The sequence below is a fragment of the Electrona antarctica genome, assembly GCF_951216825.1.
Source record: "Electrona antarctica genome assembly, chromosome: 9".
NCBI lineage: Eukaryota > Metazoa > Chordata > Actinopteri > Myctophiformes > Myctophidae > Electrona > Electrona antarctica.
Window position 1 is genome coordinate 16,131,353 of NC_136790.1, and position 24,916 is coordinate 16,156,268.

The 24,916-nt window shown below is 42.3% G+C and overlaps 2 protein-coding genes across 2 annotated transcripts in view; both read right to left on the reverse strand.

Annotated features, from left to right (window-relative positions):
• Positions 1–342: 342 nt before the first annotated feature.
• The window catches only part of LOC306929851 (guanylate-binding protein 6-like), a gene marked incomplete at its 5' end in the record, with an annotated part of 50,513 nt that continues 25,939 nt past the window's right edge, over positions 343–24,916 (reverse strand). Inside the window, 8 exons of the mRNA XM_079510586.1 lie at positions 343–1,418; positions 2,030–2,211; positions 3,152–3,254; positions 3,374–3,586; positions 5,646–5,923; positions 6,283–6,516; positions 6,661–6,848; positions 10,937–11,046. Of these exons, the coding sequence (XP_079366712.1) occupies positions 1,215–1,418; positions 2,030–2,211; positions 3,152–3,254; positions 3,374–3,586; positions 5,646–5,923; positions 6,283–6,516; positions 6,661–6,848; positions 10,937–11,046 (1,512 nt within the window). The 3' untranslated portion in view covers positions 343–1,214. The remainder of the gene's footprint in view (positions 1,419–2,029; positions 2,212–3,151; positions 3,255–3,373; positions 3,587–5,645; positions 5,924–6,282; positions 6,517–6,660; positions 6,849–10,936; positions 11,047–24,916) is intronic.
• LOC306928982 (aquaporin-7-like) lies at positions 13,226–22,431 on the reverse strand. Its single transcript, XM_079509315.1, has 6 exons — positions 22,167–22,431; positions 21,678–21,804; positions 21,055–21,192; positions 15,504–15,622; positions 14,687–14,904; positions 13,226–14,137 (listed from the first exon to the last, which is right to left on the reverse strand). The coding sequence occupies exons 1-6, from the start codon at positions 22,356–22,358 to the stop codon at positions 13,966–13,968; spliced, it is 966 nt and encodes a 321-aa protein (XP_079365441.1). The 5' UTR covers positions 22,359–22,431; the 3' UTR covers positions 13,226–13,965.

The window sequence follows — 24,916 nt, forward strand, 5'->3', positions numbered from 1 at the left end:
CGCAATCACTGCGTTCGCAATAATGCATCACAATGTGACACATTGTTAGCTTGTAGATTGGCTATTTTCGGCTATTTACAAAGGACTCAGAAGTTAACTGTTTACTAAGAGGAATTATTTATTTGAAATATATGTTTGAAAGAAAAATTATGAAATCTTAATTAAGTAACTGATTACTTGAATCACAAAACCAAACCTTTATGTTTGTAACTCGAAAAAGGGATCTACTTTAACAAACTAACACTTTACCCCCAACACAAATCATTTACTGTTCAGGAGTAACATTTATCAACTAGAGATATTAAGTACCTACATAAGAATAATGTTGACAGTCATTGAACATCATTTTAGATATGCCTTTAATGTAGGTATAGCATGTGCTTATCCATTGAATATAGCAAGAATCAACCCAAATTAATAAAATAAATAAGGAATTTAAAACAAATATTGCCATCTTCAGTAGCCTATGGTAAAAAAAACAAAAAAAAAAACAGATGAAACAAAAACATATTGCTACAAGGGAACCAGAGCAGATTTCATTGACGGTGTCTCTGTAGACGTGTAGCAGTGTTGAGAGCCATTTGCATTTTCGATGGATGTTGTTGCATCCTGTTGAGGAATCCCTTTACTTTGCCAGTGTTTGTCTGCCACAACATTCTCGCCTGGTCCAATTATTTCATTACACGTCAACACTGGCTCAACCAAAAACATACTGAGTACATTTCAATGCATGTTAACTCTGGCTCAACCAATAACATATACCGAGTACATTTCCATACATCTTAATCTGGTTACACAACTACAATTTTACAGATTACATTTTTTTTTAAAGATTACACTTAGTTTAAATCACTCCCATTCCCAGATGATTGATTGAACTCATGACTGATTTCACAACCTGTAACATTCAGGTACATTCCCAAACATATTGTGTTACTTAATGCACCAGAGTTACATATCCAGACTTCTAAAACATCTTGATTATCCCATGATAATTATTAATTAACACGTCTAGTCCGGTGCGGTGCGTCACAGCAGCAACAGTTGCATAAGGAGAAGACACTGGAGCAGCCATGGGACAGTCTTTTAATTCAGGTGCTAGTACAAGAAACGACTGACATTTTGATCTTGTGATCTTCCTCAGAGTCATGAGTTGACCTGAATAACAAAGGCTTAAAGTTTAAGCCTCGTCATCAGGGGTCCTCCATGTTCAATTAATCTGAGCCAGTGTCTATCCAGTGTCTATAAGCTTCATAAAGCGGCCCTACCCCGGGGACGATCTGAAGGCCCCATTCCCACCACTTTCTTGTGTTCTTATTTTCAGCCGATTTTTTATTTTCCTCAAGAGCATCCATCTGTCTTTTCAGCCGAAGTTCCTCCTCTTTATTTCCAGCATTATCCGCTTTTTCCTTGAAAACCTGAAATAAAACAGACACATTAGACAACACTAAGATATAAAAACACCTTCTACACATGACACACAATATTAATTTCTGATCAATTCTTCAAGGTGATGTATACCTTGGTGTCAGACCAGACGACATGCACAGCATTTCAGTTTAGTGTGTGTGTGTGTGTTATGTTAACAATTTAGGTATTTAGCAGACACTTTCAACACGACTTATAAAAAGCAAGGTAAATAATCCTATCCATACATCACATGTGATTGCACTAGAATTGCATTTGTATGTAGTCATAGCACTTTATAGTACACATGTATAATATATAATATAGTATAGTATGTATAGTTTACATAGATACTCCACGGTTACATTCTTAGTTTACGCTTGAGTCATGATAACTACTTTTTATATATGTGATGTATGCCATGCTTTTGTTATTTGTTTTGTTATTGCTTAATGTAAGTGGCTCTGGATTAAGAGCGTCTGCTAAATGCCTAAATTGTAAATTGTAATTGCTCTGTACAGAAAGGTTTTTGAATGACTTTTCGATCCTTACGTATCTTCTTAAAAAGCTAAACGGATCCAAAAGAACAACAGGCCTTAACGCCATTCATATCATCACTTACAGCCATCAGCTGATCATGCCTGTCGTCGGCAGCTTTCTTGTCTTTTTCATTCTTCTCATTGAGCTGTTTGACGTACTCCTCTTGGGATTTCTTCTGCTGAGCCATGTCCACCTCCTGTGCCTTCTGTTTCACCAACGCAGCCCGTTTCTCTCTCTCTGCCTTCTCCCTTTTTGCTTTCTCCGCTGTAGGAAAACAATAAGACAGCATTCAACAGAAAAACACTGTCACTGTAACCAAGGATGCGCAGTAGAATCTGGGGCCTGGTCACGTGGGGTCGGTATGGAGCCGAGAACTGCTCTTTGAGCAGAATAACAGTTCTTGAGTAGGATTTCAGTAGCGATGTAAAGTAGTCTCACTAATGTCTATCTTAATCTTCTTGTATCCAAACTTATGCCCGGTCTTTATAGTCTTGGTGACATCGCTGTGACGTCACTGCTGTGACGTCACTGCTGTGACGTCACGCTGCCTTCCCGTATCCGTGGTAACAGTCACCATCCTACAAAGTCGGGATTGTACCTCTGTCTCATCAGCCCTGTGTTTCCTCAACCATAACCATAACCACACTCCTAACCCCAACCACAGAACTAACCCAAACTCCTACAGCTGGGCAATTAATTGAAATTTTAAGATCTTGATTTAGATTATTTTGTTTTAGATTTCGGCACTTCATGGAAACAGATTTTTAAGGGCATCTGGTTAACTTTTTTCATGTTGAATATCAAACCATGCAATAACTCCCAACAGTCACATTTGAATTAAAGTACCAAATCTGTATCCATATTCCCCTTACTCACACGAGGGGATTCACCAACTACTTGACTACTATAAACACTAGTCGAGTAAGTACACACTCTGCAGTCGTCAAACTAGTCGAGGATTTACTTTTAAATTATGATTTGAATCCGGGCAGTATGTGTACAGCAGATAATGCAGCTGTGGGACCTAAGGGAATTGTTCTCTTAATACAGCCACAGGTGACAAGTAACTGTCGTCAAACAATCATATACTAATACTGTATTAGTCATACAGTATGTTCAGCTGTGTCTTCAGTGTGTTGGGGCGCTCAAACAGCAAACATGACTTTTTAAATCACACCCAGGTTTGACCCGTTTTATACTTTACCTTCTGCTTTCCGCTGTGCCTCAGAGAGGCTTTTATCTGCTGTCAGTATGGCCTTGCCGATGAGCTCTTTCTTATCCTGGTAGGTCTTCAGCAGCTCCTCAGCCTGGTGACACACACACACACACACACACACACACACACACACACACACCCCTCATCAGTATGGTTTCATTAATTTAACATTCTCTTACTCGAACAGAAGTTGTCAGGAAACAGACTTACCATGATTCCTTTGCCTTCTGCAAGTCTGTATGTACCAGTCATCACCTGGAGGTCCTGGCTGAACAACTTGTATCCTCCAGGGACTGAATAGAAACCAGCTCCCACCTTCTTCTCCAGAGATTCAAAGACTCGTTTGATGATTTGTTCACATGCCTTCCTGGACTCGTTGATGTTCCTCTCACATTTCTGTTTGTATTCCCCCTGAAGTGCCCTCTAAAAACACAGTGGTAACAATGAACACGGTTTACTGGTCATGGGGTGCTCTGGTCAGGGGTGCGACAACGCAGTCTTCCGCATGCGTTCCCATACTATCACAGTACTGCTGTTGTAGCGTAGCATGCTTGGTCTCACCCAGTGGTGGAAAGTAACTAAGTACATTACTTAAGTACTGTACTTAAGTACAATTGGGGTATTTGTACTTCACTTGAGTATTTCCAATTTCCAGTACTTTTACTTCTACTCCACTACATCTCAGAGCCAAAATGTGTACTTTTACTCCACTACAATTACTTGAAAACTTACTTTTGTTTAGTTACTAGTTACTTTTTCTTAATTAGAAAACATACATTAACCACTTCAACCCTATACATTTCGGCCATTTGAAAATAGCCGATCTACAAGATCGGCTATTTTCAATAGATATTGTACACATTTTGAACTTGTGAAATGGGACATTCTGCAATATGAGTACTTTAAGTACATTTTGATGCCGATACTTTTGTACTTTTACTCGAGTACATTTTCAATTCCATACTTTTACTTGTAACGACGTACTACTAAATTGCAGTATTGGTACTTTTACTGAAGTAAAACAATTGAGTACTTTTTCCACCACTGGTCTCACCCAAACATGGTGAAATAACACTGATTGGCAATTCCGTACATACATTGATTGATTGATTGATTGAAGAATTTATTAACAGTTTGCAGAATTACAGTACATTTCAAGCACAAACTCAATACAAAGGCTGTTAACTGTGAGTGGACGACCCAATTAAGCATTACACTTGTTTCCAATAGGGTCCACCATGTTCAAATCATCAAAACATTTAGAGACGTACAAATAGACACTAGTAGAAAACCCCCAAATCCGTTCATATTACACTGAAATCCTCCCCATATACAATGACAGAGGGGCACCATCTCTACCCAACTTTGGCCAAGAGAGACACTGAGCGTGTTAAAGCCTGCAAGTTGCTGTGTTGAACATTGCAAAGTTCAGAGCCGACTCAGCCCTGTCCGAGTTGTAACCCGATAGCACAGAATTGTAAATAATGTCAAACCCAATCTCACCCAAACACTGTGAAATAGCACAAATTGGTAATTCCGTACACACTACAGTGAAAGTCACGCCTCTGTCGCGGTCAAAACAGTAGTAGTGTACATATAATGTACAGATTTTGGGATTTTCGAGGCATGAATGTATGAAATTGCCAATCAGTGCTATTTCACCGGGTTTGGGTGAGATCGGGCTCAGCAGATTAGTTGTTGGTAGAGAGACTTCACACCACCTCAGATGCACAACACAACCCCTGTGTGGTCTCTCTCCATTCAGTAGAATGCGTTTGGTGCCTGCAGAGCAAAGGAGTTATTTTCTCCTCTTTGTGGTCTGTGTGTTCATGGGATTACAACTGAACATAGACAGGTAGCTTCAATGACAAAATACTGCTGAAAAGTGAGTTTTTGTGAAAGTCCAAGATGGCGTTTCAGAAGCCATAATCAAGATAGCATACAATAATCTAATCAGCTCACACTCAAAATTACAATAGGAAAAACTAACTAGAATTACATATAAAAACCTGTTCGAATTTGTTTTTCCACCATCATTCTATTGATACAAGAGTGTGGATACAAGAGTGGGCACTAAGCACTAAGGAATGGGCATCTTGATCTAAAATTGGCTGTTTTGTCCAAAATGTTAAATAAAATATTAGAAAAATGGTCTGCAGTACTGTAAATACATGGCAAAATGTATTTATTCTTTGCAGATTTGACACACATTTCGCTAACTTTCTCTAACTAATTACACCACTGGATCAAGTAGACGTATTTGCCATTTTTTACTATTTTGAAAAACACTATATCAACACCTTGTGAGCTTGTATATCACAAGGCAGCCAGTGCAGCCCAGCATTAAATACAAGAGGGAGGGGCTAGCTCCCACAGTGAGAAGACAGCGAGACAGGAATTTTAGAGGATTAAAAAAAAAAATTGGATAAAGTGACCGAAACACACAATATGAAAATAATCGATGATGATTCCGAACACATACCACAAGTTTCTTGTTATATTCTTGGTTGTCATCTCTGAAAGAATGTTTCATGAAGAGTGCCAGGGCCTCACGCTCACTGGCCGTATGGATTGCAGACAGCTCCTCCAAGGTGTTGGTGGGGAAGCGTACTGACCCCATCCTATGTACATAGAGGACCCGGGCCTGCTCAACAGCCTTGGCATTCTCAATCTCAGCCAGTGCCACCACAGCATTTTCCAGACAGGGAACCTCTCCACTACGGATGGCTTTCACGTATGTCTCTGCCAGCTGACCAAGCACTGTGGAAGATAGACCCATTCAGCAAGTGTGTTACAACTAGTCATGATAGTTCAGAGATTGATGTTTTTGCTGGAGCCGACAAAAGTCAGATGTTGCTAATTCCAATATCACCTACAACAGCAAAACAGGGGAGGCTGGCAGGTATAACAAATATAATCTTATACTGTCATGAATCCACACAAAGGTACTTTTTAAAAACAGAAATATAATATTTTGATGATCACATATATTCTTCACAATAAATACTTCCTTTTGTCAATTTGAGGAATTGTCAATGTCAATTCCTCAAATGCTGTTGACTGACTGAAATGCCAGTCACCCAGTGTATGTAGTGTACATTTATTCAAATCCCACTTACTTCTGCCAGTGACCTTTATGCCATCCTCGAGAAACTTGGTGTCAGACTTGGTGTAGATGTAGTCAGTGAACTTGTTGGCCTCTTCAACAAACTCTGGAAACAACTCAGCATCAGTCACTTCCTCCATCCGTTGCAATATCTTAGGCCTGGCCGGACTCTCAAACACAAAACATTTGCGAGGCAAAAATAATTTACGAAGGCAGGCACGGGGTTCGTTGTACTGCGGATTCCCACCTTTGGCAAAATGAAACACACACACACACACACACACACACACACACAGAACACAATATATTTTAGTGTAAAGATCTTCTGATGCCTAGTTTAAATGATTGAAATATCAATTATATTCAAATCATTTTCAGCAGATCATGAAACCTTGTATCTCCTTGATACTGTTTTCCAGGTACTCGTCTGCTGTACAGGGTTTGCCAGCAATCTCCAGAAGGAGTGTAAAATCTCGCACAGTCCACACAAACGAGGGAAGGTAACGTACAATCGTACAATCATCATCCTTCTCCTCCTTGGACTTAATTTTGATGTTCTTTGTCAGTTCTGTCACATAGCTGTAAAGGAGTGGTGTTAAGGATGACAAAAGAAACTCACACAACACTGAGTTTGTAAACCATTTTACAGGAGGGTAGATTGAGCAGGGAAAGACAGAAATGCCTGAATGAGATACATTTATTTAGTATTAAATACTGAATAAATGTTTAAGAGGAAAACTGTCCCTGAAACATTGTTTGTAGCTAGAAAGAATGTTATTGCTCTGCCCCTCCTGGGGAGGGAGGGGCAGAGCAAGACTGAGGTTAGGGTTAGCGACCTATGTGGCCGGTTAAGACTGAGGTTAGGGTTAGTAACCTACGTGGCCAGTTAAGACTGCGGTTAGGGTTAGTGACCTACGTGGCCGGTTAAGACTGAGGGTTAGTGACCTACGTGGCCGGTTAAGACTGAGGCTAGGGTTAGTGACCTACGTGACCGGTAAGACTGAGGTTTGGGTTAGTGATCTACGTGGCCGGTTAAGACCGAGGTTAGGACTAGTGACCAACATGGCCGGTTAAGACTGAGGTTAGGGTTAGTGACCTACGCAGGCCCGGCAGAGAACAGTGTAGGGGTCATTTGCATACGTAGAGGGGGTAGCCACTCATTTGCATACCTATGGGCACTCAGCAGCTGTCTGTCTGAGTGTCTTTATGCAGCGGTGCGTTCTGTGCTACTGTAAGTGACATGCGCCCTTTGAACAACAATCTTGACTAGGGGGTCAAGGTGGTCAGTTTAAGGGGTCAATGACCCATTTTGACACCGTGGCGCCGGGCCTGGACCTACGTGGCTGGTTAAGACATATGTTTATAGGGTTTAGGATAGTGTTAGTAATCGGTCGGACTAACGGGAGGTTGGAACAACCAAGCTCTAAGCATGAGGGTGGTTCATTTTGTTTCAAAAGGTTTATCTGCATTTTTATGGAGATTAAAGAATGTTTAAGCATTGCCAAGGCTTTCCCACAACAATATACTTGAGCTTGTCCAAATATAATTTGACTGGAAAACACTATGCTAAAGTTAATACATTAACAAGTGAAAGCATGCCAAATATAGGACAGCTAGAGGGCCCTCACCCCTAGCGCCACACGTCGCCAATCAGAAGGAGGATATGGACGATTTGACAACCGTCCACTTCCGGTTTCAGCTCAGTTTTAAAACCTTTTATTCTGCCCTTCACATCTAGTAGCGGATATGGCCACACATCGTAGACACACACACACACACACACACCCAGGGTAAATAGTATGTGTACTGTACTGTAGTTTATGTAATAGGGCATCTGTGTGTCTGCGTGTGTGCATGCAGGGCTGTGTGATGTGTGGTGCAGTAGAACTGTAACTGTGTACCACGCGGTCCCAGGCCAAACTGTAGGGGATCTCGGAGCAACAGTGGGCCCCAGAGGCAAGGCGCGCAGGCGCAAGGCGCCTGCCAACCACTGTCCCAGCTATGGGCAAATAGCATGGGCAGATGGGGCTTATAGCCATGGAAGGCAACCCATCTAGGAGAAGGACACTCCAAACTAAAACCAGGACTACGAGGAGTTATGCGCCCCACAGTTTAGAGCCTGACCGATCCGTCGGTCGCACCGATGTATCGGTCATTTTGGGCTCCGATGCCCGACATCGGGGTTTATTTAATCCAATGTTTATACAGGAGGGGGAAAGTATTTAATGTTTAGTCTACAGTCCATCCTGCACATGTATATCACTCTCTCGGTTCTGCACCGCTACTGGAGAAGTATATCACTTTGTCGGGTGCGCAGCGCAACTACCACACACACACACACACACACACACACACACACACACACACACACACACACACACACACACACAGTGAGAGTGAGAGCGTTGTTAGTGTGTCCTTGACTCCTTGTTCCAAATTGCTTGGAGTTGGAATTCATGTGCATATTGCCAGGCACGTGGCAGCAGCAGCTATTAAGACGGTGAGCCTGTGCATTCCCTATAACTTGACCGCATAGGCAATCAAGACTGAGCATCATGAAGGTAGGCTACAAGACTTGAGGTACTCAAGTTGCCATGTAAAAATAGATTTCATGGGGGGGCCATCATGGGGGCCAAAAATCTATGAAAAATGTGCATATTGTTATTAAAATATTCCTAAAAAAAGAGAAAAAGTTGGGAACTTCTACTTTGGTCCACCCATTCCTAAGACATGTGAGATTGGTCCAGTGAAATTCACCCGAACACCTGCCTGTAGGAAAAATCAGGGATGTGGGCAAGGATACAAACCTACCTTCTATGATGTCACTGAGCATCATGAAGGTAGGCTACTGAAAGACCCACCCACCTCAAACATCAGCAACATTATGAAAATTGCAAAAATATAATCGTCCGGGTGAAAATCACCCATGTTTAGTGTTCTAGGGTTAAGTAGCATGTGACGTGTCAAACTAGGGGGTTTTCATGATACTGAATCCATTCCAAGCATTAGTTTTGCACAAAAAATACTAAAAAAACACTCCCAAAATGGGAGTCTATGGCCGTTTTTAACACAAGGAGTACAGCAAGAGTACACATGTTACCAACGAGAATCTGTATGCTAGAATATTTAGGGTGAGCGACAAAATAGGAGAATGAGACTTGCAGGACACTGCCAAAGACACCAGGAGCTGCCAGCCAGCAAACTGGTGCTGTGGGAACCAATACACGGGCACCGGTCACGAGGACGTCCCATAGTAACATATGTGGATGTATACTCAAGAAAGACACAGGAGTGCAAAGCACCAACGAGCTGGCCAGATGTATGGAGAACCGGGATGACTGGAAGCGATGATGGAAGGCTCGTCTGAGGACGACCTATAAGAGATAATGGCTTTCCGGGGCTCAAGTGAAATAATTGACAGGCCTGACAATGGAAATTACCTGGGCATCATGGAGCTAATAAGTCAGTTTGACCCATTTTTTAAGTCACACATGGAAAAATATGGTAAAGCAGGATCAGGTATGCCCTCTTATCTTTCCTCGACCATAATGTGAAGAATTCGTTAAGATGGGGGATCGAGTGTTGTCAGCCAAATACTCAACCCCAATGTTTCACACACAGATCAGCTCACATTAATTTTGCGTTATGTGTCACCCGAAGAAGGTGACATTCATGAACGCTTCATAAAACGTCTCTTGTTTTTTTGTGGCTTTCGCCTTTTATTTTATATTTTTTTTATGGAGGGACAGACAGTAGGCTGACAGGAAATGGGGAGAGAGATGGGGGGGAAGACATGCAGTAAAGGCATGTCTCCGGTTGGGATCGGGAGTCGAACCCGCGGCACACTGCCAGACTGGATTACCATAAAATTACTTTCTATAAGACCAGGTCTCTGTGAGTCCATGACCACGGTTTAGCAGGAGATGGATATTGAAATAAGCAATAAGGCAATGATACGATAATGCTGCAAATATGTCCAGAGTTTATAAAGGCTTATAGTCTCACATCAAAGCGATAAATCCGCTAATTGAATGGGTCCCGTGCGCAGCTCACACGTTACCCGTTAAGTCAACTGCTGCCTAGAGACAGCTGAATTTTTCAACTTTGTACAAAAGTTGTTCAACTTCTGTTCCAAGTCAACAGCTAGATGGGCAGTCGTAACTGCAGGACTGCAGGCTAATGAAACTCAACGCATTGAAAACACTGAAATCTCTCTCCGACACCAGATCACTTAAGAGCATTGCCGATATAACGAGGCCCAAAACCATGCAGTTCGAAATGAAGCAATGTCGCTTCACAAAAAATATGAACAAACTAGAGGTTGCTATTCTGTGCAATATGTGGAATTGTATTCCACATATACAAGTGAGGCGCTACAGGCTGTGCGTTTGGGCCAGTTGATTTGGTCAGATCGCTGAGAGGTTATATCATAGGCTTGTAAGAATTTTAATGTGTTAGAGGAACAAGCTAAACTTATGTCTCCAACAGTATCACAACTTTACAAATGAGACACACAGAGACAAAGAAGACGTACAGTGCAGGCGGATGAGTCCACAGAACATGAGGTTAATTTAACGTTATGGTCTGAGCCGGAGGTCCAAGTGAAATATATAGATTGTCATAGATATAATCTTGGCAAAAATAATAGTGAATAATGTGAAGGATACTGAAGGTTCTCCATGGATTTATTATCAATGGTTCCCAAGGCGTTGTAAACCAGGGTGCTGCTGAGCAGAACTGCCATGGCAAAGATCCAGTTGTCATTCTTCGTATCTCCCTGAAACCACAATACATTGTGACCAGTATGTATTATGAAATAAATGCTTAAACATGTAGCTAGGTGTAATGTTAGAGTCCACAGAAGTGAACCTTTCAATTCACTGTTTTCTGCAAACTGAGCAACCAATATGTCAATTTGAAGCTATGATTCCATGCTTTCACATTAGAGATAGGATCCAGAAGGAAGCACGCACATCTCCAGAAATTCTACAGGTGCTGGACAAAAATATACATACAATGAAAAGGAAGGGATGTCCGCACACTGTCTCTCTGCTCCCAGGAAAAATGTATTGAATACAACGCTTCGACCCTTACGGGTCTCCGTCAGGTATGAGTACAAAACATCAAGTAGGCGTATTATATACACAATAGCATATGGGCAGGTCAACAAGGAACAAGCACTATTGCAATGAGGGAAACAAGCAAGACACACCCACCGCATCTGAAAGGATATGGCTGCAATTAGCATAAGGGGCATGTCAAGCTGAGGACTCTAATAATATTAAAATTAGTGGCACCAGGGCCAACTCTTTAGAACCCAAATAGAAGTATAGGTGCAGACAAAATGAATAAGCTGCAAACCAGCAAAAAATAAAAATACTGCCTACAAGAGAAGACCATAATATAATAGCAACACAATAGTAAGGTACTGCAATTTCAGTACAAAATAATGAGGACACATCATAAGGACAACAAAAAATGGCAAAGAACAGTGTACACAAAGAAAGAATTAGCCCAGAAATGGTTTGACATCAAATTCCTCATTCAGCCCTTGAGGAGCCATAGTGTTTAGTAAATAAATAAATATAAAACGCTTCACGTTGAAGTAGGAGTCGATTGTGGTCACCACCACAAGGGGGTCTCTCGACCTTCTCTATACCCCAGTATCTTAAAGAGGAAATATTGTCCCCCATTTCTTTAAAATGGGCTGCGACTGGATTGCGCTCGTCGCCACATCTGATATTACTCCTATGTTCACTGATACATGCGCGAGTTTTGCCAACATAGGCTAAGCCACAGGGGCCTTTAATAAGATAAACAACAAAAGTGGTGTGATGGCACCTCTTATTGCCATCTCTTTGCCACTTTGGGGATGTGTGAAGCATTTTGCTTTTGGACGTGAAGCTGCATTGAGCACAATTAGAACATTTGTAATTGCCAGGAGGAATGTCTGAAAGAAAAGTACGACTAGTAGTCAGGGGGGGTGTGAGGGCCGTTTCATACTCCTATTTTAGAGCCGAATAAAAGTCGGTTCGGCTCTGTAGCCTACAATGTGACGTCATTTGAGTTTCGGGGTGGCGGTTACCGTCCTAAAGTCGGCTCTTCGGCGCTACTGAAAGTTTCTGACGAGCCAAAATCATTTTGGCACTACAGCGCCGAAACAGCGGTAAAATAGGAGTATGATCAATCGGCCCTTAGGGGGTTCTTTGAAAACTTGTTTAAGTCTTAATGATATGCCAGTGTTTATGTAGGATCTTTTTTAATTCAAAGCCCATAGAAGAGTATCTAGTGTAGCGGACCCAGCTGACCATGAAAGGTTGAAGACTGAACTGATGATTTTGAAGTTTCTTTATTCGATATCAACATAGAACTGACAAGAAACAAGGCATAAAAATGCGTCATAAAATCGGATACAATAAACATCCATTATCCAACATCTCATTATCAGTATAACAAACAAGTTCCAATAAACCATATACATATCCCATATAATCCATACAGCAGGGTTCCCCAATAGGCGGCCCGCGGGCCATTTGCGGCCCGCGGAGCGCCCCCTGGCGGCCCGCGGAAGAAGTAAAAAAAAATAAAAAAAATGCATAGGCTACTGGGGGTCAGTAGCCTATGCATGTCAAACTGGGCATCCTTTTCAAATGGGGTCCTGCCCTGAAAATTCATTTTCAGGGCAAGACCTCGAGCTCACGCGTGCGGACTCGGCCCCCAGCCTGGTACCCTAGTCAAAATATGGCCCTCGAGGAAAATTAATTGGGGAACCCTGCTCTATAGACTTCTTTGTAATATTTATACATTATATATATTATATATATATATTATAATAGTGCAGTTCACAAGTTGACTGAAAGTCGTGCAGGGGCATCATTCATTTAGTCCCATCCAAAATTATATGTCACTGTAATAATAATAATAGCTCAGATTTAAATAGAGCTTAGTGTGTAAACTCTTAACCCATTTAGGCCTAACGTCGAAATGTGTGTGGGGGCCTGGGCCGTGGCTCAGCGGTCCAGGCACCTTGGCCGGCAGCCCGAGCCTGGCAGTGTGCCGCGGGCTCGACTCCCGATCCCGACGGCCCTTACTGCATGTCACTCCCCCATCTCTCTCCCCCATTTCCCGTCAGCCTACTGTCTGTCCCTCTATAAAAAATACAACATAAGGGCGAAAGCCGCAAAAAAAGCATTAAAAAAAAAAGAAATGTGTGTGGGGAGGAATTAATTGTCTATGACTAAATTTGGGAGGACAAACGGGTAAAAATCAAAAACAAAAAAGGGGAAAATTGATTTTGCTGTGTATTTGTAGTCAGTACAGCCTTATTGCGGATCTTATCGCTGATGTCAGGAAGTTGTTAGGTGTTCAGATCGAAAAGCCCCTGCACTTATTTAGCCTCCCTAGAGGATTTTATTTTGGTTCTTATGGGGTTTCATTCTCTTTCAGATAATTAAACTGGCTTGACTTTCCTGAATTCTTGCTCCATGAAAAACTAAATCAATGTTCATTTTCTCCCATCATGGAATGTTATCGGCTAAAATGCAAACAACACATACTTTAGGTACGCACACACACACACACACACACACACACACACACACACACACACACACACACACACACACACACACACACACACACACACACACATCTCACTGCTAGGGCCTCATACACACACATCAATACAGATGCTCTTCTACTTTTCCAGAGGCTGCGACTTGTCCGTAAGCTCCTCCTCCTCCTCATCCTGCCCTTGGTCACAAAGCGAGGGATAGAGCAACTCCACGTAGAACTTGTAGGCCCCTGCCCCCATGACCCCTCCCACAAGGGGGGCTACTACAGGCACCCACCACCATGCGTTTCCAGCCCTGTGTGTGAGTGTGGAGAGAAAAGAGAAAATAGATTGAGTATCTCACAAAAGCAAACGTTGCTCAAACTTTTTATTTTATTTTTGTATTGTATTTAAGTGTGCGTGTGACGTGCGTGCGTGTGCTTGTACAGTATTACTACACTACCCGGGTCACTACACACACAAAGTATAGTAGAATTTCAGAAATAGATTGTGAGGACCATTTTTAGGCCAAGAATTATTTTTGTAATGGTTATACAGTAAACATGATATACTGTATTTAGGCTTGATTTGTGCAATGCACACCTGAAATGGCAGATCTGCATCACAGTGCTTTCTGAGCTTGTAGATCAGCTATTTTGAGTGCATGAAACAGGCACTCAATTTAAGTCAGACTTGAGGGTTAGGGTTAAAAACGGCAAAAAGTGGTAAAACATTGCTTTTATAAAAAGCAAGCACATTCCTTTTCAGATGGGGGTCCGCAGCCAAACACATCAGTTTGGGGACCCTGGGGTCCATGACACGCAAGTATATAAGTGCACTGTCCCGCTAGAGAGATATATATTACCTGAAGACGTCTGTTCCCCAGCCCGCCATGGCGGTGAAGACTCTGGGCGCCAGGTCTCTGGTGGGGTTGATGGCGTAGCCGCTGTTGCTGCCATGCGAGATGCCAATGACCAGCACCAGGAGGCCCTTGGCCAGGGGCTCGCTGCCCGCCGCCGCGGGCTGGTTCCTCTGGTCCGTTAGAGCCATCAGACACCCCAGCAGCATGGCCGTGCCAAACACCTGGCAGTGGCACACACACACACACACACACACACACGTCAACACAGAGATAATCACACCGTCATCCATCACACACACACACACGCATCAACACAGACATAATCACACCATCATCTATCACACACACACACACACAGACACACACACAGACACACACACACACAGACACATGCGTCAAACACAGAGATAATCACACCATCATACATCACACACACACGCATTTTGTGCTGTCTGCCACTGTTATTATGATCACCTAATTATGTGAGGTAATTGCTTCTTTTTTTCTTTTCTTTTTGCATAATCGTCATAATTGCTTGGATGTTGAAAAGTATTCATACATTTTCAGATTAATAGCAGAAATAGCATGATCTACAAGCTCACAATGCCTTGCGATGCGATGAGTTGTGAGCTTGTAGATCGGCTATTTCCGCAATTTTGAAAGTAAGCCATGCAGGGGTTTTCAACAGGGGATCCTCAGAGTCAGAGTTACTACAGGAGGCCAAAGAATAGAACTTTAGCAATGTGTCCCTGCTTCATCTCTCTCTCTCTCTCAGCTAGGGGGTCCAGCTTGGGCTAGTTGTAAGCATAGGCATGCTCACCTGGTCGATTAAACCACCCTGTACAGTGAGGTATGGTGCAGGGTAGGTGGCAAAGATCCCAGCCGTGGCTTTGGAACCGGTCACTGTCAGGTTCCCTCCGCTGAACTCATGTATGGCATCTGTAATCACATAGTAAGTGAGAGAAGGTCATTTTCAGCGTTTATTATTTTGTTACAGTAGTGGTTCTCAAACATTTTCGTGTCAAGGACGCCCAAATTGATTTGGCCACAGACCCCCATCTGAGAAGGTTTTTGGCCAGCAACGCCCAGAAGAGAAGATTTGTGGGGTTGTTTGTTTTTTAAGCTAAATTATTCACATTTTTCCAAATATGTTTTGAGATTTTTGAGGGGTGCTAGCCCCTCCTATATCCAGCTTTTAGTCAGTGTAAGTTCACAAACTTTGTCCTACACAAACATTAAATTCCCATTGACAATGAATGGACAATTTTACGTCAGTGTCTATTTTACGTCATGATGATAAGAGTGCCACGTCAGCTTGCGTCACTTCGTGCCACGCTGCCCGTGAAACTAAATAGTGAAGGTCTGCTATTTTTTAATAGCCAGCATATAAATTAATGAAATGGTTAAAATGATTGTGATGCTGGAATTCCCTCAAGGACCCCTGGTCCCCTGGGGGTCCCTGGACCCCACTTTGAGTACCGCTGGTCTTGTACACTGGTTTTGGGGCCTCGATCCTCCATTTTGGGGCCTCGATGCCCTCCCCTCCAAGAATAAATGTTCAACCAGTGAATCTAATAAACATTACACACAACTCTAACAATTACTAGTAGCATTCGTTTGGGATTTTATATGCTATTCAACATTTTAAATAGGCCTATTTATCTATTTGGTTTTGGACAAAGGACAGAGGAGGGATAGAGAGTATAGCCTATATCGGTAGAAGGATTCTGAGTTTGGAACTGCCAGGCAGGAGGCCTAGACTAGAGAAAGAAGTGTGAAGGAGGACATGAAGTTAGTTGGTGTGAGAGAACAGGGGGAGATGGAGGCAGATGATTCACTAGTGGTGACCCCTGAAGGAGCACAGCTGGAGATCTATTGAAAATATTAATATTTTCTATTGGAAGTATTTAGCTGGCTATGAACATCGGCCATTTGATAATATGTGAATGTTTTCAAAATAGCGAATCTACAAGCTCACAGCGCTTGTAGATTTGCAATACGTTTTTTTAAATGGCATCTTTGAGCTTCGGTCTATGCCTTTTCGATCAACCAAAAAAGAAATGTTGGATGTAATGTTAAATGTAATGATTAGTTATACTTTTAAATAATATAAACTAAATTAAACTAAAAACTAAAAAGATAGAAAAAAAACGTTGTTTTTGAAACATTGTAACAAAACAACACAAATCTTGTATGAGCTCTAGAATTCTGTTCTTAATATCTGGCACAAAATATTTTCAGATGGGGGTTCCGTGCCCAAATTTAAATACATAGGCTATTGGAGGTTCTTGACATTTATGAAGGAACATTGGGAACATTATGAAGCAAGCCCAAACTAGAAAAAGTGCCCAGCTTCTGGGCACAGGTCTCCACCAGGAGGATAGGAGTGTGAGTGTGATGTTTGGCAAAATGTTTAGGAGCAATATAAACGTGTGTGTGTGTGTGTGTGTGTGTGTGTGTGTGTGTGTGTGTGTGTGTGTGTGTGTGTGTGACGTGGCTTGGCCTGTTGTAGCGCCACCATGAGGCTGATTTGAAAACTGTCAAGTGGCATTTCTTCCAAAGCCTAGTGGGAATACGCATGCACAGTTTCACCACAATCGGACGCTGCGTTGAGTAGTTGTGGCGATTTGTACAAAACGGGTACAAAGCGGGCTACTCCTGAAAAGTTTAGAAGCCAATCGTAGCCAATGAGGGTGGATTATGATAAATCAAACAAACCCGTCTTGATCACATGACTATGGAGAGCATGTGTACCGATTTGCGTGAAATTTGGATACAATCTGAAGGAGTAATATTAGAAAATGTGTTTTACATATGTCGTCCTCCTGGTGGCGCTATAAAGAGCAGATGTGAAAAATTCCAGGAAAACGTTTTTCCTTGGCCTCTAGGGAGTTGGCATACAAAGTTATCCACAGATCTGTGCAGTTAGAGGTAAAAACACTTTTCGGCCAGTTATAGCGCCACCATGAGGCTGAGTTGAAAATGTTCATGTGGCATTTCTTCCTCGGCCTAGTGGGAATGTGCGTGCACAATTTCATGGAAATCACACAATGTGTTCATGATTTGCAGCATTTTGTTTGAAACTGAGCACTCCTGCGAACTTTGGAAGCCAATCTTAGCCAATCAGGATGGAGTCTGAGAAATCTGAAAGACCCGTTTCGTTGAATGGCTCTAGAGAGACTGTGTACCAATTTGCGTGATGTTTGGACGAAATCTGTAGGTGTACTGTCCAAAAACTTGTTTTGCACAAAGCGGCCTCCTGGTGGCGCTATAACGTTCTGGAAATTTTGGGGCAGAGGTTCATCGTTGGCATCCAGGGAGTGTGTGTGCAAAATTTGGCATCGACCGGGTTAATGGTGCCGGAGATTAGCTGGTCACAGACGGAAGGACGGACGCACGGACGGACGGAGTGCAAAACATACTCTCTCCCCAAGCCTTCGGCCTGGTGGAGACAATAAGCAGCTATACTCTTCAGAAACAAGCTACTTTTACAGAAAAACAAACCACCAGCCTTTTTACTTTTTCCATAGGAAAAGTCTGGTGACAATTGCTAAGGAATTGACGTCATCAGCCAGCGCCGCTCCATCATGCATTTGTTTCTCACTTGTTGATAAACAAAACTGCTGCAGCTATAGTTCGAGACTCGAGAATGTAAACAAACATTTTACCGCAAACATGTGTGACAGCATGACAGATACAGGCAGCTACACTAGTGTACAAGTTGTAGTTGACGTACAGTATACCTGCCGGCTGTGTGGGGTGAGTTTACTAAACAGCAAGGGAAGGTTGCAGGCAATGCGTGCTCTGTTTGGAACTAATACGCAGCCACTGTGGCGACGGTTCTCCAGCGTCGGGGTGTCCCTGGTGGACCGGCCCGGTCTGTCGCCACGCATATGCGCGGCCGGGTGCTACAATGCGCTACTGAGAGTGGAGAAATGTTGGACCACGTTGAAAAAGTGGCAGGCAGAGCACAACAGCCAAGCACAATGCCAAGCCAAGTACGACACTGCTGTCGAGGAGGAGGATATAAACGAGATGGAGATGAGGATGGACAGTGGCATTCCTTCTGAAGGTCCCCCCATCAACCCTTCTGATGGTCCCCCCATCAATCCTTCTGAAGGTCTTCCCATCAACCACAATGAAGGTCTCCCCATCATCAGCCTCTCTGAAGGTCCCCCCATCAACCCATTTGCATTAAAGAGGTATCCAGACCCCCAGTACAAGAAAAGACTTAGTAATACAGAGGTATGTAACTCTGGTTCTCAACATGTGAGAGTGCTTAGATGACAAACAAAAAAAGTAATCAACCAACTATACTATAAAACTGGTAAAACATTGGCCCAAAAAATAGCTGATTTACAAATGCGAGGCATTGTGAGCTTGTAATAATAATAATAATAATAATAATAATAATAATAATAATAATAAATAATAAACTTTATTTATATAGCACCTTTTAAAAAAATGTTACTTACAAAGTAATTGCAATTATTTGAGATAATCACAATTATGTTGCATAATCATCATAATCGTTTCCTTGTTGAAAAATGTTTATACATTTTAAAATATGTTCTAAAAATAGCAGATATAAGCTGTAAGCATCAGTTATTTTCACATTTCTTTGAAAGTATAAAATGATTAAATATGTCAGTAATGTCTGTATATTTAAGTTATTTGTCATATCTGACCCGTGCAACTTTTGATTATGAAGCCTAAATAAGGCGGGTTTTTTTTTCAACTATTACATTGTTAATCGCAATTACTTAATTTATTGCCAAGTTAAATGTTTTTAATCGTGCCAGTCATATTGCTTCACCTTCCTTCTCATAGGTGTATATCCAGTACCCCAGCAAAAGAGTGAGGCTACAGTGTGATACAGACGTGTCTGGAATCATTGAGCACCTCGCCAAGGGGAAGTGGAGGACGGCAGCCAAGCAGATTTTACTGCACTCGTATCTCGTTGAGGAATTGAAACCTGGATTCCTACAGATTGTCGATGGAGAGTGCCGCGTTCTCTGTGACCACAAGCAGAGTTTCGTGCTGCGCCGGTCTCCCGCGGATCAATTCAAGACTTTTTCATTCGCCGCCCTGGACAGTGACCTGAAGCGCCTGGCTCCGTTCATCTCCTCCATCTTCTCCATCATCACAAGGAACAGGTCTCAGCTCACTGCCTGTGCGGCTGTGGCCATCGCTCTCAGAGGGAGAGCGAACCGCTTGTCTGCGTTTTCCTACTACGTGAACAATGTGCTGCAGTTTTGTGGTGCCAGGGAGTCGGCGTTTAAAAGATTGTCCAAGCTAGGAATAACAACATCTCATACCTGTGCCATTCGAAATAAATTTGATTTTCGGAGAAGAGGATATCTTGGATATCTCGCCGGTAAAACTAAGACTGACGAAATGGCGGCTGGAGGTGTGGTTTAGGTTCTGTGTCATGTGCTATTTTCCATACACCTTGAAAACCTTAAATTGAATGCATTTGAGTATGTTTTCTTTTTTGAGTGGTGTAAACCACTCCTACAACTGGCTTTTGTGTGCATAAAAAAATGACCATGGTTGCTATGTTCAAAATAATTTCTGACGTAATTAAATCACACCCGGGTGAACTGGATGACCGTAGCAACCGTGGTCATTTTCTCTGCGCAGAAAAAGCCAGTTGTGAAATCACATCCAGGTGTGATTTCATTACGTCAGATCAGAGCTGATCAGGCTACACAATACCTTACCTTATTTCATTACGTCAGACATTACGTCAGACCACAGCTGATCATGCTATATAAAACCTTACACCACTCAGTTCACACGGGTGTGATTTTTTTTTTTTTACATTTTGACACCAAAGATCTGGTATGGGCCCAGTCCCTGGCACAAAATAATTTCAGCTCTAGGTCCACGGCCAAATAGATCAATTTTGGGGGTTCTTGACATGACAAAGTTTGAGAAGAGGGAAAAAATTATGGAGCCAATTAGTTTAAGTATAGTGTTTAATCTGCTGATATGCATACAATGTTTTGTGGGCACACTGCAGTTTTCATTAACTGAAGTAAGAACTACCCTGTGCTAGTGTGCTTTGACTAATTAAGCCCAAACCACACCGTCGTGTCGGGACAAAACCGTTTTTAAGGTAAACCACACTCATTGAGTTGCAAGGAGTTGCATTGCTGTGACCCTTTAGTGTGGTTTGGGCATAATTTGTTTCATAATTATCCATCTCTGTTCTGGTATCTACCTCTTTTATAGTCTTTCTTTTGTATCATTTGGCAATAAATGGAAATATTCAATTGACACGAAAATTTGATTGATTCTGATCATTTATTCTGATGTAATCACGCAAATATAGTTTCCATCGTTGTGTGTGACGTGTGTGTCCTTACCGTAGTAAACCATGTAAACCGTCCCGGCAGCCAGGAATGAGCCCAGAAACTGTGTGACAACGTACAGCGGCAGCATCCTCCACGCCAGACGGCCAAACACGCACATGGTAAACGACACTGCCGCATTCATATGTGCCCCTGGTACAACGGAAGAGTGAAGGTTATTTATGTCGGAATCGCACACTTCAGTAACTTTAAATACTTACAACCTGCCGTCGCCATTTGGCCGTGTCATTGTAAGATTCCTTAGGTAAAGATCACAGGTAAAGAACCTACCGTCGGTCTACTCTGAACAATAGGCAATCAAAATAACAATCTGTACATTTAACCCATTAAAACCGGGGAAGCATCTGTGTCATTTTAGATTTTAGCCTTGGCTATTCAAAGATCAAGATCTACAGGCTCACACCGCGTAACTTCGTCCCGTGCTGCAAGTATGTACATCTGCTATTTAGTTTTGGACAATTTTGAAAAAAAATGTAATTGTGACAACTGATTCAGATGGCATTTTGTATAGAATCGGCCTCTGGTCTGATACCAGGTAGCCTATCTGTTTAAATAACATGCTATCTAAATTGCATTTTTAACTTTGTGGTCAGCTCACTTCATCCCTATTAACCTACCTGAGACCTTCCCTCCGACGTGAACTCCCATGGTCACGCCCAGACCGAAGCCCAGGTGGATGCTGATGTACTGGCCAAACTCTCCCTGGCCTGTGACTACCTGGGCCACAGAACCCAAGCCAAACACCTGGAAGAGGACATCACAATCATTCATTAGTGTCAGAAGGCCAGTTGTCTGGATCAACGACAGGTCTGCTCAAGAGGGGCGTAACAGGGGCGTAACAAAAAAAAAAAAGCTAAACAGATTCCAGGTCTGGTCAGCCGCGGACGTGTGCAGGAAACGAACACGCGCGCGGCAATTTCGCGGGCCGCACCCACATAAATACACTTGCTTTGTCAACACAGCCAACACAGCCAACAGCCTGCGTAGTAAATTCTTCACAGTAAAGTCCTGAGCCAGAGAGAGTGAACAAATCAAACCACAACCCATAAATGGTACATGTGGTTCCATTAGTTCACTCTCTCTGCAGGTGAAATAAACTCTCTTACCATCATGACATATGTGCACAGGGTCTCGGCGAGTCCCACTCGAAAAACCTCATTCTTGATCCAAGCCTGCAATACAGTTTTGCGGCCCTTCTTCTGAGGGCCCGGAAGTGCTGCTGGCCGCTCGTTCATTCTTTCCTCTTCTTTCCACCCTAATTTACTTGGGTTGATTTTCAGTTTTTGCTTTGTTTTCATGTACAAGTTAAAAGTTACTATAGTCCCCTCCGTTAACTGACGAGGATGAAATCGTCCTCGTCTGTAGAGGCCCTTAGCTCTATTCCACAACGCATCACTTTTTGCTGATCCCCTCTGCTTGCAAGCTTCCTTCCTTCCTTCCTCTCTCTCCTCTCTCTGTCTCCCTCTCTGACCCTCTCTCTCTCTCTTTATATCTCTCTCCTCTCTCTGTCTCCCTCTCTGTCTCTGACCCTCTCTCTCTCTCTTTATATCTGTAGTGAGTACCCCATGAAGTGTGTTCAAAGGTTAAGGCCTCAGCCCCCTCCTCCCTGTGACAAAGTCACACACACAGGGCGTCCAATAGTTCAATGTCTCGGACTCAGCTAACAGGGTGAACAGGGTGAACAGCTAACAGAAGGCATACTGCCTTGTTATTAGAAAAAACAGGTTTTGTTCCTGTTGGCTAGACGGTAGACCAGTGGTTCCAGCTCAGTCAAGACCCAAAAGAGAAATTTGATCTCCCCCGTGAGTCCAGGACACAAACTAGTGAATATAGCTGATCTATACAAGCTGCAATTTTCCACTACTTCTTAAACTTCTTCTGGAATGTTGTGGGAAATATGAACTCAAATCTATATAGTATATTGTTCCATGCTAGTCTGTCTGGTCGTGTCTGTGAGCAACGATACCTTGGCCTGAAAGCCTGCCTTAATCCAATCAACCCTTTGATCAAGTTGTATGTAAAAGACCATGTCACACCTATTGTTTGTTATGAGACCCTGTTGGGCCTGAATAGGTATCACTGGGTAGTTCCTGCCTCAGGAGGGGGGCGACGGCCAAGACAGTCAGGGCGTCTGTATTGTATTGTTTATATGTTTATCTGTGGACCTGCTTCTGAGGTATAAGAGAGGACCTACGGAGAAGCTGAGGGGAGGGGAGTGGGATGGAGACAACGAGAGAGAGATGTACTGAGAGAGAAAGTTGGAGTGATACAGGCTAAGCCTGCTAGACTAGTAGATGTTGTTTGCTTGTTGCTGTTCTTCTGAATAAACTTCTAAGATATACATTCACCCGGATGGACATATATTATTTCCATAATAATGGCCAAACCTTTTTACATTTAAATGACAGCCAAACCTGAAATCATCATCTTTGGTCATGATTGCACCTCCATCACTTCCCATACTTTTGGCACTCTCAACCCCAAAACCTTGATAGCTCCTTTAAATTCGACAAACAAATAGCCTCCGTTATCAAAACTGTGCTTTTGCTCCTAGGCCTTCCTCTTCACATTAGAGCCGCCATTAGATTTTGACTTCTTTGCCCTTTAATCACAGCCAAGCTTAATTTTTAACTTTTGGTTTGATCACCTCCTGTTCTTCTTGTTTGTTTGTCTGACTGTGTTTGATTGTATCAGATTGTAGTACTGATTGTATTTGATTGCATTTGGTCGATGTCAGTCGTTTTTAAATGTGCTTTATAAATAAAGTTTGATTTGATTAGATGTTTCATTTATTTATGGAAATGATTACATAGGAAACAGAAAAAAGGAGATAGCCTACTGTATTTACTATTTACTCATAAACCATAAAAAATCCCGAAGATGGGTCCCGACTCCCGACCCATCATCTGGGAAACAGTTGGCTAGAGTAGACCACAACTCAAATGTTCGACTGACTGGCTGACTGACTGACTGACTGACTGACTGATCCCTGATTATAATTTGTTTTATTTATTGATACATTGAGAGAAACACAGTTTTATGCCACTGTCTCTCAAGGAGATCCATCTTTAAATCCATAATCTTTGAGTTTGAAGTACACATCATGATCTCAGTGTCAAGAAGAACTTCAGTTCCCATATCTCTTGGAACCAATGAGAGAGCGTGGCTTCCCTCTAGTGGTTCATACGTGTATTACATTGGCCATTACATTTTTGCCTATTACGCATTACAATAGCCTGGCTGCAATTGAACACCTAACCACCAGGGAGCCCCCTGGACCTGGGTTAAATGCATGTTGTTTGTTATAGCTAATATTGGCTATATTTCTATATTTTATTATATAGCACTTACCTTATTTAAGCATGAGAGACAAGTTTGATTCACGAATTATGGAATTAACGGTAATTTGGGGGTTTCTTTTCTTTTTTATTTGAAAAATAACTGTAGGCCTACTCACTAGGCTATCTGAGGTCAACAATGAGACAGAACGTGAGTCAGTCAGCGGTCTTATTAGTTATAATGATAAGTGTAAGACAAGTGCAGATATCAGCAGCAGGCAGCACTGACTGATGGCTGTCATGATTGCATCAAATGAAAACCATCTAAGGAAACAATATAATAAACCTTTTCAGAGGAACATCATTCACACACAATGTTCACATGAATGCACAATTTAAAAAAAACTGTTTATTAATATAGGTTGAATTGTTTTTGGTTATTTATTTACTTATTCTGTTATAATTCGGTTAGATGTCCCTTTGCCTGGCTGGCCTCTCACACATTCTGAAAACTTCCTCAGCTCAAATATAGGCTACATTTGGGGAGCCTTATTTTTTCTTTTCCCTTTTTAAGCCTC